The sequence below is a fragment of the Leptonotus elevatus genome, chromosome 2, assembly GCF_054856555.1.
Source record: "Leptonotus elevatus isolate MCC_2025b chromosome 2, RoL_Lele_1.0, whole genome shotgun sequence".
NCBI classification, from domain to species: Eukaryota; Metazoa; Chordata; class Actinopteri; order Syngnathiformes; family Syngnathidae; genus Leptonotus; species Leptonotus elevatus.
Window position 1 is genome coordinate 20,569,663 of NC_141240.1, and position 13,157 is coordinate 20,582,819.

The 13,157-nt window shown below is 42.1% G+C and overlaps 1 protein-coding gene across 6 annotated transcripts in view; it reads right to left on the reverse strand.

The window, feature by feature from the left end:
- The window catches only part of nid2a (nidogen 2a (osteonidogen)), a 53,265-nt gene extending 42,469 nt beyond the window's left edge, over positions 1 to 10,796 (reverse strand). For all 6 annotated transcript variants that reach the window (XM_086067351.1, XM_086067350.1, XM_086067348.1 and 3 more), the window contains exons 1-5: positions 10,515 to 10,796; positions 8,861 to 9,046; positions 8,581 to 8,700; positions 2,812 to 2,913; positions 2,521 to 2,660 (exon numbers count right to left, since the gene is read on the reverse strand). In XM_086067351.1, coding sequence (XP_085923477.1) covers positions 2,521 to 2,660; positions 2,812 to 2,913; positions 8,581 to 8,700; positions 8,861 to 9,046; positions 10,515 to 10,721 — 755 coding nt within the window. In that variant the 5' untranslated portion in view covers positions 10,722 to 10,796. The remainder of the gene's footprint in view (positions 1 to 2,520; positions 2,661 to 2,811; positions 2,914 to 8,580; positions 8,701 to 8,860; positions 9,047 to 10,514) is intronic.
- Positions 10,797 to 13,157: the final 2,361 nt, after the last annotated feature.

The following is a 13,157-nucleotide window of genomic DNA, read 5'->3' on the forward strand; positions in this document are numbered from 1 at the left end:
TTGGGCCTTTTTGGCCTGTGGGACTCCGGAGGCTGCTGACAGGTACCGGCTGGCCAAGCGGAATGCGGCTTCGGTGGTCGCTGAGGCAAAAACTCGGACATGGGAGGAGTTCGGTGAGGCCATGGAGAACGACTTCCGGACGGCTTCGAGGAAATTCTGGTCCACCATCCGGCGTCTCAGGAGGGGAAAGCAGTGCGCCATTAACACTGTGTATAGTGGAGATGGGGTGCTGTTGACCTCGACTTGGGACATCGTGAATCGGTGGGGAGAATACTTCGAAGACCTCCTCAATTCCACCAACACGCCTTCCTTTGAGGAAGCAGGGTCTGGGGACTCTGAGGTGGGCCCCCCTATCTCTGGGGTCGAAGTCACTGAAGTGGTTGGAAAGCTTCTCGGTGGCAGGGCCTCGGGGGTGGATGAGGTTCGCCCGGAGTTCCTAAAGGCTCTGGATGTAGTGGGGCTGTCGTGGTTGACACGTCTCTACAACATCGCGTGGACATCAGGGACAGTGCCTCTGGATTGGCAGACCGGGGTGGTGGTTCCTCTTTTTAAGAAGGGGGACCGGAGGGTGTGTTCCAACTTTAGAGGGATCACACTCCTCAGCCTCCCAGGTAAGGTCTATTCGGGGGTGCTGCAGAGGAGGATCCGTCGGGAAGTTGAATCTCGGATTCAGGAGGAGCAGTGTGGTTTTCGTCCCGGCCGTGGAACAGTGGACCAGCTCTACACCCTCGGCAGGATTCTTGAGGGTGCGTGGGAGTTCGCCCAACCAGTCCACATGTGTTTTGTGGACTTGGAGAAGGCGTTTGACCGTGTCCCTCGGGGAGGCCTGTGGGGGGTGCTTCGGGAGTATAGGGTACCGGGCCCCCTGATACGGGCTATTCGGTCCCTGTACGACCGATGTCAGAGTTTGGTCCGCATTGCCGGCAGTAAGTCGAATTCGTTTCCTGTGAGGGTCGGACTCCGTCAAGGTTGCCCTTTGTCACCGATTCTGTTCGTAATTTTTATGGACAGAATTTCTAGGCGCAGCCGGAGTGTCGAGGGGGTCCGGTTTGGTGGCCTCAACATTGCATCTCTGCTTTTTGCAGATGATGTGGTGCTGCTGGCTTCTTCAAGCCGTGATCTCCAGCTCTCACTGGAGCGGTTTGCAGCCGAGTGTGAAGCGGTTGGGATGAGGATCAGCACCTCCAAATCCGAGACCATGGTCCTCAGTCGGAAAAGGGTGGAGTGCTCTCTGCGGGTCGGGGATGAGGTCCTGCCCCAAGTGGAGGAGTTCAAGTATCTTGGGGTCTTGTTCACGAGTGAGGGTAGGTTAGAGCGGGAGATCGACAGACGGATCGGTGCAGCGTCTGCAGTGATGCGGACGCTGTATCGGTCCGTTGTGGTGAAGAAGGAGCTGAGCCGAAAGGCAAAGCTCTCGATTTACCGGTCGATCTACGTTCCTGTCCTCACCTATGGTCACGAGCTGTGGGTCATGACCGAAAGAACGAGATCCCGGATACAAGCGGCCGAAATGAGTTTCCTCCGCAGGGTAGCCGGGCTCTCCCTTAGAGATAGGGTGAGAAGCTCGGTCATTCGGGAGGGACTCAGCGTCGAGCCGCTACTCCTACACGTTGAGAGGAACCAGTTGAGGTGGCTGGGGCATCTGGTTCGGATGCCTCCTGGGCGACTCCCTGGGGAGGTGTTCCGGGCATGTCCTACCGGCAGGAGGCCTCGGGGACGACCCAGGACACGCTGGAGAGACTACGTCTCACGGCTGGCTTGGGAACGCCTTGGGATCCCATCGGAGGAGCTGGCTGAAGTGGCTGAGGAGAGGGAAGTCTGGGCTTCCCTGCTAAAGCTGCTGCCCCCGCGACCCGACCCCGGATAAGCGGAATTGAAGACGGAACGGAACGGAACGGAACGGAATGCCACTAATTGAAAATGAATGTCAAACTAAAAGCAAAGAGAATTGCATATTTTAAACAATCACATAACTTAGTGGAGACCAGAATGAATTAATGGTGTTTCCATTCATTTCAATAGGAAAAAGTGATTTAAGATACTAGGTACTTTTGAGATACGCACATGATCACGGAATGTATTGAACTCATATCTCAAGGCACCTCTATAAAACTTTTCTAGCTAAGCAAAGATAATAACTAGTTTTCAGAAGCAAAAATGGTTTCCGATTTTGTCCGATCTGTGAACGTACCACATTAATGACCCTCAGGTAACTATCGTTAAAAACTATCATCTTACACAGATTGCTCTTATTTTGAAAGTTGAGAAATTTGGAATTATTTGCCTTATCACCTTTAATTGAAAGCTGTGGCGTATCTGTAAAAAAAAAAAAAGTATAAAATACAAACATAGATATACTGTATATTAAAGTGTTTGATGGCTTGTTTTTTTGATGAATTGATATTGAAGAATTTCGACGTGGCCCTTGCAGCCTTCCAGTTTGTTGTAGATTAGTTTCTGTTCGAGATAGACTTTCAACAAGAGCAATTAAGCAAATGGAACATCACAGTTTGTACGAACTTGTCAAGATGTTTGATACTCTGCTCATTGCTGGTCACACTGTAGTAAGGCCCCTCAGTTCGGGAAAAAATGAGATAGGTGATTTCTCCTCTGCTGAATCCGACTCGAGCAGCAAGCTCTATCTCCACGTTATACGACTCCTGGGAAAAGAAACAAACAATACAAAAGTTGTCCGGGAAGGCGAGGTTATATTTTCACTGGTGTGTGGGGGACGCTAAGTTATGATGCTAAGCATCTGCATGCGGGAGTGTTCACCGAAAACAAGCACCTCCTTGTTTCTGCTCAGTTTACCTTGGGTCTCGTCCCAAAGAAGTTCAGGCCACCCTCGGGGTAGAGGAAGAGCACGTACGAGTCGCTTTCGTCGTAAGCAATCACTGCCTGGAAGGTGTTGACCTGTACAGAGGGAGCGAGTTTGCCTTTAAGTAAAAAACGATGGTGATTTCAATTACTTCACGTAATCAGAATCAGATTTTTGGCTCCAAGTATGTAAAAACACACAAGGAACTTGTCTTCATGTAAGTACATAAGGACGTAAATGTTATTTATTTCCAACTTCTCACAGAGAGGACTCACACAGTGTCACTGTAAAAGGACCTTTTGAATCTTTCGCAGTATTAACATGACGCATCGTGAAGACTGTTCTACAGCTCACACAAGAAGAGGCGTCCATATTTGAAGGACTGTTAGTTACTCCATGTGACTATCATCTGCACACACGCACACAATTCCCAAGCGAATGATGAGCCCAGCTGTCTTCCTGTGTGAGGACATCTTTCATGGAGATGTTAAAGAGCGGGACTCACACGTCTCGTCACCTAAATCCATGGAACGCCTCCATGTGTAATTGTTTACCACAACATCTTTAAACCATCTTCTTTGTAGTTTCTTGCAGCCTCGGGGCTTGTTTTAATTAGTGAGTCTGGTCTGGGAGATTATGGGGTGTCCATGTGAAATCTGCTTTCTTTAATACAGCATCATAAATGTGGTCATGTTGAAGGAGCAGATCAATCAATGCCGACATACAGTGGATATATAAATATATATATAAAATATATATAAATTTAAAAAAACACTTTCAAATTCATGTTAAATGGCCATCAGCAAACACATGCCACCATTTAAAACACCTCTGATTAATCCCAAATACATTTCAGATGTTCTGGTAGGCTTTTTCTGACATTGTTTTCTTTTGCGCCGAATTCAGAAGTTATAAGCGTGAAAATCAAGTTTAAAAGGAAAAAAAAACTTGCTACCGAATGTAACAGTCATTTGAATGGCAGAGATTAGAGTGCTGAACGTGTTTGCGTAACTGCACACCTTAAAGCTTGTAAGCATTGTTTATTAAAGAGCTTTCAGCCTTAAGTGACAAAACAACAGGCAACAAGTGCACTTGGTGCCATTTTTAACTGTCCTAATTGGAGTTTATCGGCCAAAAAAAAAAAAAAAACACCTTTGCTCGAGGAGACGGAAGTGTACGTTTGTAAACCTCCGTTCACTTTTCCCAATTTCCAGAACGTATAAGAGGCTAAAATTAATTTTTTTTATACACATTTATTTTGTCAATATCCTGAAAGCGAGGGAACAGACGGAAGCATCACGAAGCTTGCTAGCGGACGTACGTGTAACCAAACTAATGGAGTGACGCTCATTTAAGAACTTGCTCCTACCCATCTCTTGGTCGCGTCCCGGTGTTGTATCCTCGGTCCAACTCCCGGTGAAGTGCACACATTCAGTCAAATAATAAGCACTTAAATAAGCTTAACTGGTGTGTCCTGGCAGCGGGCAGTCAGTAACGACACACTATGCATGTTTACAATAGATTCAATAAAATAAAATAAAAACATCCACTTTCCAACGGTTGAAATGGTCCAAATCAGCGCTTCCATTAGTTTTCAAATGAAAAATTGGCAGCAGGCTACCATCCGGCCTACCCATAATACACCGCGCTGCCGAGACGTACACTTCGCTTATTGTGCTAAGACTGGCCGCTATTTCATATGCTCCAAAATTCCCACCACCTTGGTTAAGGCCCCAGCACCTGCTTAAGAACAACTGCCCATTCGCACCCACCCCCAAGCCAATTTGTCCTTTGTGTGGTTGTGTTTGACCCACAGGGAAAAGGCAACTAATTACGGCACACAGACACCACCCCACAAAAAAACAAAGGCTTTTTTTCCCCTCACCATTCCATTATAAGTGTGACGGCGCGCGCGCGCGCACACACACCCACACCAAATGCTTGGTGTTTGGTCTCTTTGTGAAACGTTCAGGACGGCGATCTTGTAATGATTTTTTTCCCTTAACTTTCACGTATACACACAGCAAATTCACAGTGACCTGCAAAAAACACACAAAAACATATTGTAATGGCGGGAACTGGGAAGTGTACTTAATTGTACTTTTGAAGTATTTGTACTCTACTTGATGTTTTGTTTTTGACGACTAAAACTGACTAACTGTATTACTAGTCATACTTGTAGCAGTCATAGTAGTTGTCATGGCACCCATGGAGGGTGTGGCTGTTGTGTTCCATATTAAACGCGATAGTATATGCGACAGGTCGCTAAAAAATGAACAGCAGTGAGCACACAACCCATGGGGCGAACTTTTAGACACCCCCGATCAACAGTGTCGAAAACTTCCACTTTGGGACCAGTTTTCAAATGTTTATTTTGTTTGGCTTCAACATCAAAGAAACAAAATGAGCCAAAATAACATTTGTCATCTGTTTTCCTTTAAAACGGCGTTGCGTAAATCTATGGAGTAAGCAGGTTTGCGCAACTATTGTACTGATTCCCTCTGACCGAACAATGACCTATGGACAGTCGCAGGGGTGTCACTTGGGACCAAGAACTCAATCATCATGGGCAGAGACGGACTGGCCATGAGGAATTTCGGGAGATTCCCTAACGGCCGGTCCATTAATGGGTGCCACCATGCGCACTCCCTTTCCCTGGCAATGAACAACGAATAGTAATCGTTAATGATGGAATAATCAATAATAATAGAATAATTGCTTCTAAAAATATTCTATATAGACAGACCTAGTGTGCGTGCTGACATGGTGGACAATGACAGGGTGGACATTTTTGGCTAATGTTGGCATTTAATGAACACATAATGCACTTTTACTTAGCAACATGCAACAGTTAGCAAGCTGACTGTACTGTTGGACAAATATATTTGAGAAAAAAGGAGTCGCATATGTTCAATCTGCTTTGAGCCAGAAAGAACACCCGTGTCGATCAAGTGGGCTCAGAGAAACAACAAATACAACTAGGAGGAATAATAGTTCCTATTGTTTTACACAGAATGATAAAAAAAAAGGGTAAATAAACACGGAGAAAAGGCAAAAGTACATCACAGTGGACATCTGATATATTGAACAACACACAGCTTTGAAAGAGTTTTAAAAGCTGCAGGAAAAACAATCAAATGTGGAATACAAAAAGACAAAAGTGGAAAATGGCAATATTATTTGAAGGTTGGTGTTAGCGCTGCTAATGTTTTAGGTACTTGTGCAGATCTGGAAATAATTAAGACCAAAACATATAGGAACTTTTTCAGTATTTTGACCATTTTTCATTTTCTGCAAATAAAGGACAATATTTGTATTTAGAATTTGGAAGCTAGGTTATCAGGAGTTCCAAAAAAAAACACATGCCCATAGTGCGGTGCCTTGAGATATGAGTTTAATCATATCATATTTCTCCGTTTAAATGAATGAAAATGCCAATAATGCCTTCCAGTCTTTCCCCCAAAAAGCTGATTTTAAAAAAAAAAAACGTTTTTCTTTAAAGAAGGAAAATAGCACTACACATTATTATAATTTATAAAAACGTGCAGTAATAACATAATTAAATAAAATGTAAAGAAGTAAACAATTTTTGTCACGCTTTTTGTTTCAATTCAATTGATATTTTGCTGCTCAGTCAGATGTGCCAGACAGTGACAAATGAATCTCAAATTTGGGTTTACAGATAAAAAAAAAAACAGCTTGTACTAATAATGCATCAGATTTATATAGCGCTTTTCTAGACACTCAAAGACGCTTTACAATGGAATGGATACATTATTCATGCACTTACACATTCACACTGTGGTGTGCCCTGGGGCAGGCAGATGCAAGCGCGGCTGCCAGTGTGCGCCTACGGCCCCTCCGACCACCACCAAAGATTTGCACCTTCCACACACCAGTGTGAGTAGCACTGGTGGCAATGTGTGGGAAGTGCCTTGCCCAAGGACACAACAACACCACTTGGGGAGAGCGGGGATCGAACAGCCAACCTTCTGGTTGCTGAACGACCGTCTCTACACCCTGAGCCACGGCCGCCACAATACAATATATCTTGTAAGTCGGATCATTCGTATTTTGGGCACCAATGTAAGGCAAAATCTGAATGGTCTTTAAAAATAATAATATTGCGTAACAGTGATCATTTAGAACAACGTAATCATGATGTGAATTTTTGATACAGTGTCATCTCCACAGCACACAGTGGAGTCCCGTCCCCCGAGACAAACGTCACCTCAGTACACATCCTGACTGGCGCACAGGACTGCGCTTAATCAGTTCACACATCCCCAACACTCCACCCCCACTCAACTCCACCCAGCTCCTCAGGCGAAACTCTTCAAAGCAAGATGCTATCAGTCCAGAGACCCCCAGACTGCTGCGATGGGCAAAGCCGTTAATCCTCCTGCCCCCAACTTCCTCTTAACACATTCAACAATTTCATACATTAGCAGGCTCTCATCCATATTGTCAAAAAAAATCTTAATCAACTTCAAGCTATTAGCCATGGATGTTCAGTGCATTTAATATTTGCATGTTTGGCTTTTTGTTCAGTTGGGCGCGGGGGGTGAGGGGGGGGCTGAGGATTGAGATAAAACAGCTTGTGAAACACAAGCAAAGACAAACACAGATGAGAAAGCGAGACACGGGGAGATCCCCTGTGGTTTTCCTCCAACCACTCCCTCCATCATCCATCCATCCATCCGATGCGCCCCAAATGTAAAGATAGCACAGCAACTTTAGTTAGAGGCGTGCTTTTATTCAGCTTCCTTGATCATGCTGAATGCTCGAACCAGAAATGGCAAAAGTACTCACACTGGTGCTTAACAAATACATGTGTAAAAAAAAAATATATATATATATATATATATATATATAGTTTTGTACTAAAGTCAAAATGTGCTGACTCAGAAATGTGAGGTTAAAAAGTAAAACATTAATTTCTATTGGCAATTGCAACATTCAGTAACATTGGAGTGGATGGAATTTCTTCCTTATGGCATCCCGAAAAATTTGTTGAAAGTACTAATGCAGGTTGACTTAAACCTATAAACCAAACGTATCATATTAAATACAAGACAATTTCAGCCCTCTATTTCATGAGTATAATATTTTTTCCCCCATTAAATTAAAACCCTGACGTATATGATCTGACACATGCATTGCATGGATATTCCATTAGAGGGCAGTATCACCCAGTTGTAAATAAATAAATGTATGAATTTAAAGCGTTATGTGACCGGATGTACCAAATATGACACTTTTTTTTTCAAAAGGACCAATAAATACTCTGTTTACAAACAATCACAATTTGATATACATATTTTTATAGTGTTAACATGCAATAAAAAAGGGGGATCCCTGGCAGAGGCAACCAATCTTAATTTAGATCATCTTAAATACATATCTCCTGCATAACGTATTCAGCTATTTCTCAAAGAAACATAAAAATTAAAATAAACTTCCCCACTATTGGTTTCGTTAGCAAAAGAAGGAAGCAGTCACCAACAGATTTTGGGATTGGGATCATTTGTATCTGCCTCTGTGTAAAATGAAAGGGTGGGCAGGGGAGGACATTTTGATGACCCTTAAAGATGACCTCTAACCTTTTGAAAAGGTTAAGAGGTAGATTAGAAGCTGAAGGAGGAGTACAAATGGACCTCCCGCCTACCCCTGAGGCTGAATACATGAAACCAGCAGGAATTTAGACTAATTGCTCACTGTGTGTTTTACTCTTGTGGTCAAGTCCTCCGTATCCATCTTACCTTGCTGGAGGCCCCCCCACTGCTTCGAGTAGGCTCCTCATATGCGGCCACGTTCTCCCACGTTGCCACCACAGCGTGGGTGGGTGTGAATTTGGCGTCCGGGAAGCCTTGCTGGACTTCCTGGGTTGGCAGGTGAACAAACGAGCGCATGGATGATGGGGGAAGAGAAAAGAAGAATACACTTGTCAAGTATTTGACTTATTTACAAAACTGTATGTTTAACATCAATTTGCCTTCAAAGTGACAACAACCCTTTGCTCTTTTCCTTGAGTCAACACACCTGGGCCACTCTGTTGAGCACGCTGGGCGTCTCAGTCACCCTGTAGTAAATCTGTCCTCGCCCTCCACTGGTGTCCATGTCAGCCAGAAACGGCGCCACCGCCGGGAAGTCCGTGGGGAAGCCGTCGTCCACGTACTGCTTCTCCATCGGCAAGTCCTGAGCTGATATGATCCCGTTGGTGGCCACCTGGACAATGTCACAAAGAAATCATCGGGTCCAATGTGATTTTTGAACTGCGGAAACACGTCCATCACGAAGGAACATTAGTCACTCTGCTGGGCACTTACAGTACGTGCCGTTTACATGAAGAGTGGATATAAAAAGTCTACACACCCCTGTTCTATTGTTATTTTTTATGATATAATAAAGGATACCAACAGAAACCATTTTGAACGGGGAAGTAAATATAAACAACTGAGATAATGTGGTTGCACAAGTGTGCACACCCTCTTATAGGTAAGTATGTGGCTGTGTTCAGAATTAAGCAACTCAGATTAAATGGGAGTCACCGCCCACTTGACACCATTTTAAAAACAAACAAACCTCTAATTAACTCCGAATAAAGCTCAGATGTTCTCGTGGGCTTTTCCTGATATCAGTTTATTTGCTGCTTGAAGGCTTTAGGTGAAAACTGACTGCTATATTGAACTGTTACAGCCAAACGTATTTGCTTACATGTGGGGTTTTAGTTTTGGCATTTTGGTGCAAACAAAACAATGCTCATCGCTACAGTAAAAGAACACTATACCTACATCGAACAATGATGATGGTGGCAGCATCGTGTTTGGGGATTGTTTTTCTTCAGATGGAACTAGTCATGACATTAGCACAAAACCTTCAGGCTTCTGCTACAAAACATCTGAACTTTATTTGAGGTTAACCGAATGCACTTTAAATGGTGGCAGGTGTGTTCTGACTTCCACTTAAGATGAGTTTGAATGTGATCGGTTAATTCTGACCACAGCCACATCCCCAGTTAGAAGAGGGTGTGCATACTTGTGCAACCACATATTTCAGTTGTTCATTTTTAGCTCCCCTTTCAATGATGGATTTTAAGAAATCATTGAGTTATACAGGTTATATATTAATAATTTAATAATGGGGAAAATGCAATGATTTGAACAGGGGTGCTTAGACTTTTTATATTCTCTGTAAGTGGTATATTTACCCAAGCTTTACACCTCAATTCACTGGATTACTTGAGTTTTCTAAATATCCACTGCATTTGTATTGTTTACTTTGTATATTAGGAGCAAGCAAACATTTACTCCACTAAACAAGGCAACCCCTGCACAATTTTAAGACTCTAATATGATCCAATCATCACCAGGAAATTATATAGCTTACAAACCCTACTCCTAACAGATGAAGCAGCTGTCATAAAATAAAGTAATTATAAGCATATACTTAACAACAACCTTTGCAATGTGTTGACAATAATTCTACTCCCTTTACTTGACACTAAATAAAAAGCTCAAGTCCTGGGCTCGTTCAACCGCTGCATGTACCGTACATGTTAAATAAAGAAAATAATGACATGCTATTTGAGAAAACAGAGATGTTCACTTTTTCGAGTGAGCGCACTTGCATGCATGTTGCAAAAGTAGAGGGCAAATTCTTTTTTTTTAAGTAATAAGCATGCAAATGTACTTACAAAAAGCTGATAGAAGGGGGTGTCGTAGAAGTAGAAGGGTTTAGGCAGAGACAAGACTTTGGAAGTTTCATCGTCTCCTTCTTCCAAAAGTGAATCTCCACTTAACATGCCATAGGGGAACATTTGGGCCCTCTGGATGGCTGCAACCACATACATGCTGCAGCACAAGCCCAGAAGGTAGACAGGCACCATTTGCCCTCTCTCCATTGTAGAGGGCCGGAGAAGAAGAAGAAGAAGAAGCTGCAACGAGGAGACAGCTGGACTCACAGAGAGGAAAGGAAAGAGGAAGAACTCCTCAACTCCACTCAGCAGAGGCGCTAATACACCAAGAGAGAGAGGGAGGAGTTAAGGGGATGCTGGGGGAGCGCTGGGGGGGGGGGGGGGGGGCATGTGGGTGGCGACAGCGGTGGAGGCAACATCTGTCTCGAATTAAGACAAAACAAATAGAGCGTTTTTAATCCAGATGTAACTTTATCTGTTTCACAACAAGGAAAAGCATGAATTATTTTTACACACTCGGACGCTATCACCACCGTGAGACAAATCACATGCAGTACTTTGGCATTGGTCATATTCCCCAAGGAGTGCTTGTATTTTCTTCACATAAAGATCCCCAGATATAAATGGAATATGTAACATTTACACCTCTTAGTTAGTATATGCAGTGATCCCCTCTAAATTACATTCCAGTTCAGATCACCCCCGCGATAAGCGAAATTTGCATTATTTAGAAATACCACATTTAAGTACTGTGTAGGCATGTTTTGATAGTATTTACAGTGCTTACTTTTTTCTTTTCTTTTTAAAGGTCTTGGATTTTTTTTTATGTAAATACAAACACATTTAATACGAATAATAGAGAGAGGGCAAGAGCAATGGATAACACAAAATATTGAAAAGTCTAACAGTGTACTGACGCGTTTACACAAAAACAAACAAATTGAACTTATCTCACAATAAACATCAATATCCACTTCCAAAGATATATATTATAAAATAAACATACAGTTGCTACTTTTCATAGGCGTGGAAAGCAGGATTTTATCAGATCACATTTAATAATTTCCAACATAAACTAGGCTGCGTTGAATATTTTGTTCTCATTTACACCACCTCAAACATAATGGTTGCCGTCAGCTAGTGGTCAACAGTGTAATTGCACCCAATATAAACGAGCGTTAGACCAAAGTTGAGTTGTTAAAACTATATTTAAAAAATAAAAAATAAATCTAAAAGTAGATTTTAAGTTCAGTGGTGATTTGAGATACAAGTTTAATTTGCTTGTATCTAAAAACACTTGACTCTCAACTCATTTTAGTCAATTAAAATGAATGGAAACGCCATCACTCCTTACCAGCCTTCCACGATCAAAACACATTGGCAATTGCGAGCTAATGTCACAATTAGTCAAAATGGCTGTCAATTCAGTGAAATGAAGCTCTCAACTCATTCAAAAGCATTGGATTTTGGATCACTGTAATTTGATTTGTGAGGATTATTTTGATTTCAAAATATGATGGAATGATGATTATGTCATTTTACTACTATAACAATCTTCCTGGTTTGGTCAGTAGTCACAGGAAAAAAGCAATACAGTACGCCGTTTGTTTTTGGAAGCATTTGTATTGTGTTGAATTGCAGAAACATGAGAAATATCCAGATGCTCAGAATTGTCAATTCCCTTTGCTTAAGTAAGGTAAGATGAGATAACTAACTGCTAAATTAGCAAACGATAATTGAAAACAGTACACTTTATCCTTAGTGTTCACTGTTTGTTTGCAAATCATCCTTATCGCCAATAACATCTGACAATTCTCTTAAATAAGTTATTCTGCACCAAAGCATTAATTCAAGGACACCTTGTGTGTTAAAAGTAAAAACCTTAGTTACAGTTCTCCTCCATAAGAGAACATTATTCATGCATGTGCGGTGTATCAACACTGCACGAATGATTGCAATTTGGGGGAAAAGTGGTCTAGGTTGCCATCTAGCGTCTGTAGCAGTACATTGCATATTTTTTATGGTATATATGTGTACTGACTGTGCAGTTCTCAACTTAGCTCTCGAGTATCATTCATCACCATTAGGATGAACATTAAAAAGTCAGACGTTTCATTCCTGTAAAGTATATTTAATATTAATATAAGAAACTGATAATATACTGTTTTAACGTTAAAACTGCACTTAAACATAGGGAGAAATAAACTGTACTTAAATAATAATTTATTACAAATGTATTGCACATACGTTTTTTAATGGACGTAAATAAAGGTTTAAAAACAATCCGTTCTTAAAGAATGAATGCAAATGTTGTTTTGGTTTTTTTCACATGCCACTAGAGGGAACCCACATACCACTACATTAGTACAGTCGTTCTCAAACCTTTAACACCAGGTTACAGTACCACCTAAAAATAGGAGCTCACTGCTCCAAGTACCACCACAGTCACTAACATTAAATTGCAGCAGCGTAGCAAGTCACTGTAGCATTATGCACAATTTGAACATTACACTGCACCTAAATATAGGAAAATTGTACTAACATAATAAACACACTTGAACTGTATTTGGCCAGCATTCGTGAGCCTGAGTACCACCAAATATCACTGCTGTTTTGTATTATTACTCTAATTTTGAGTTAGTT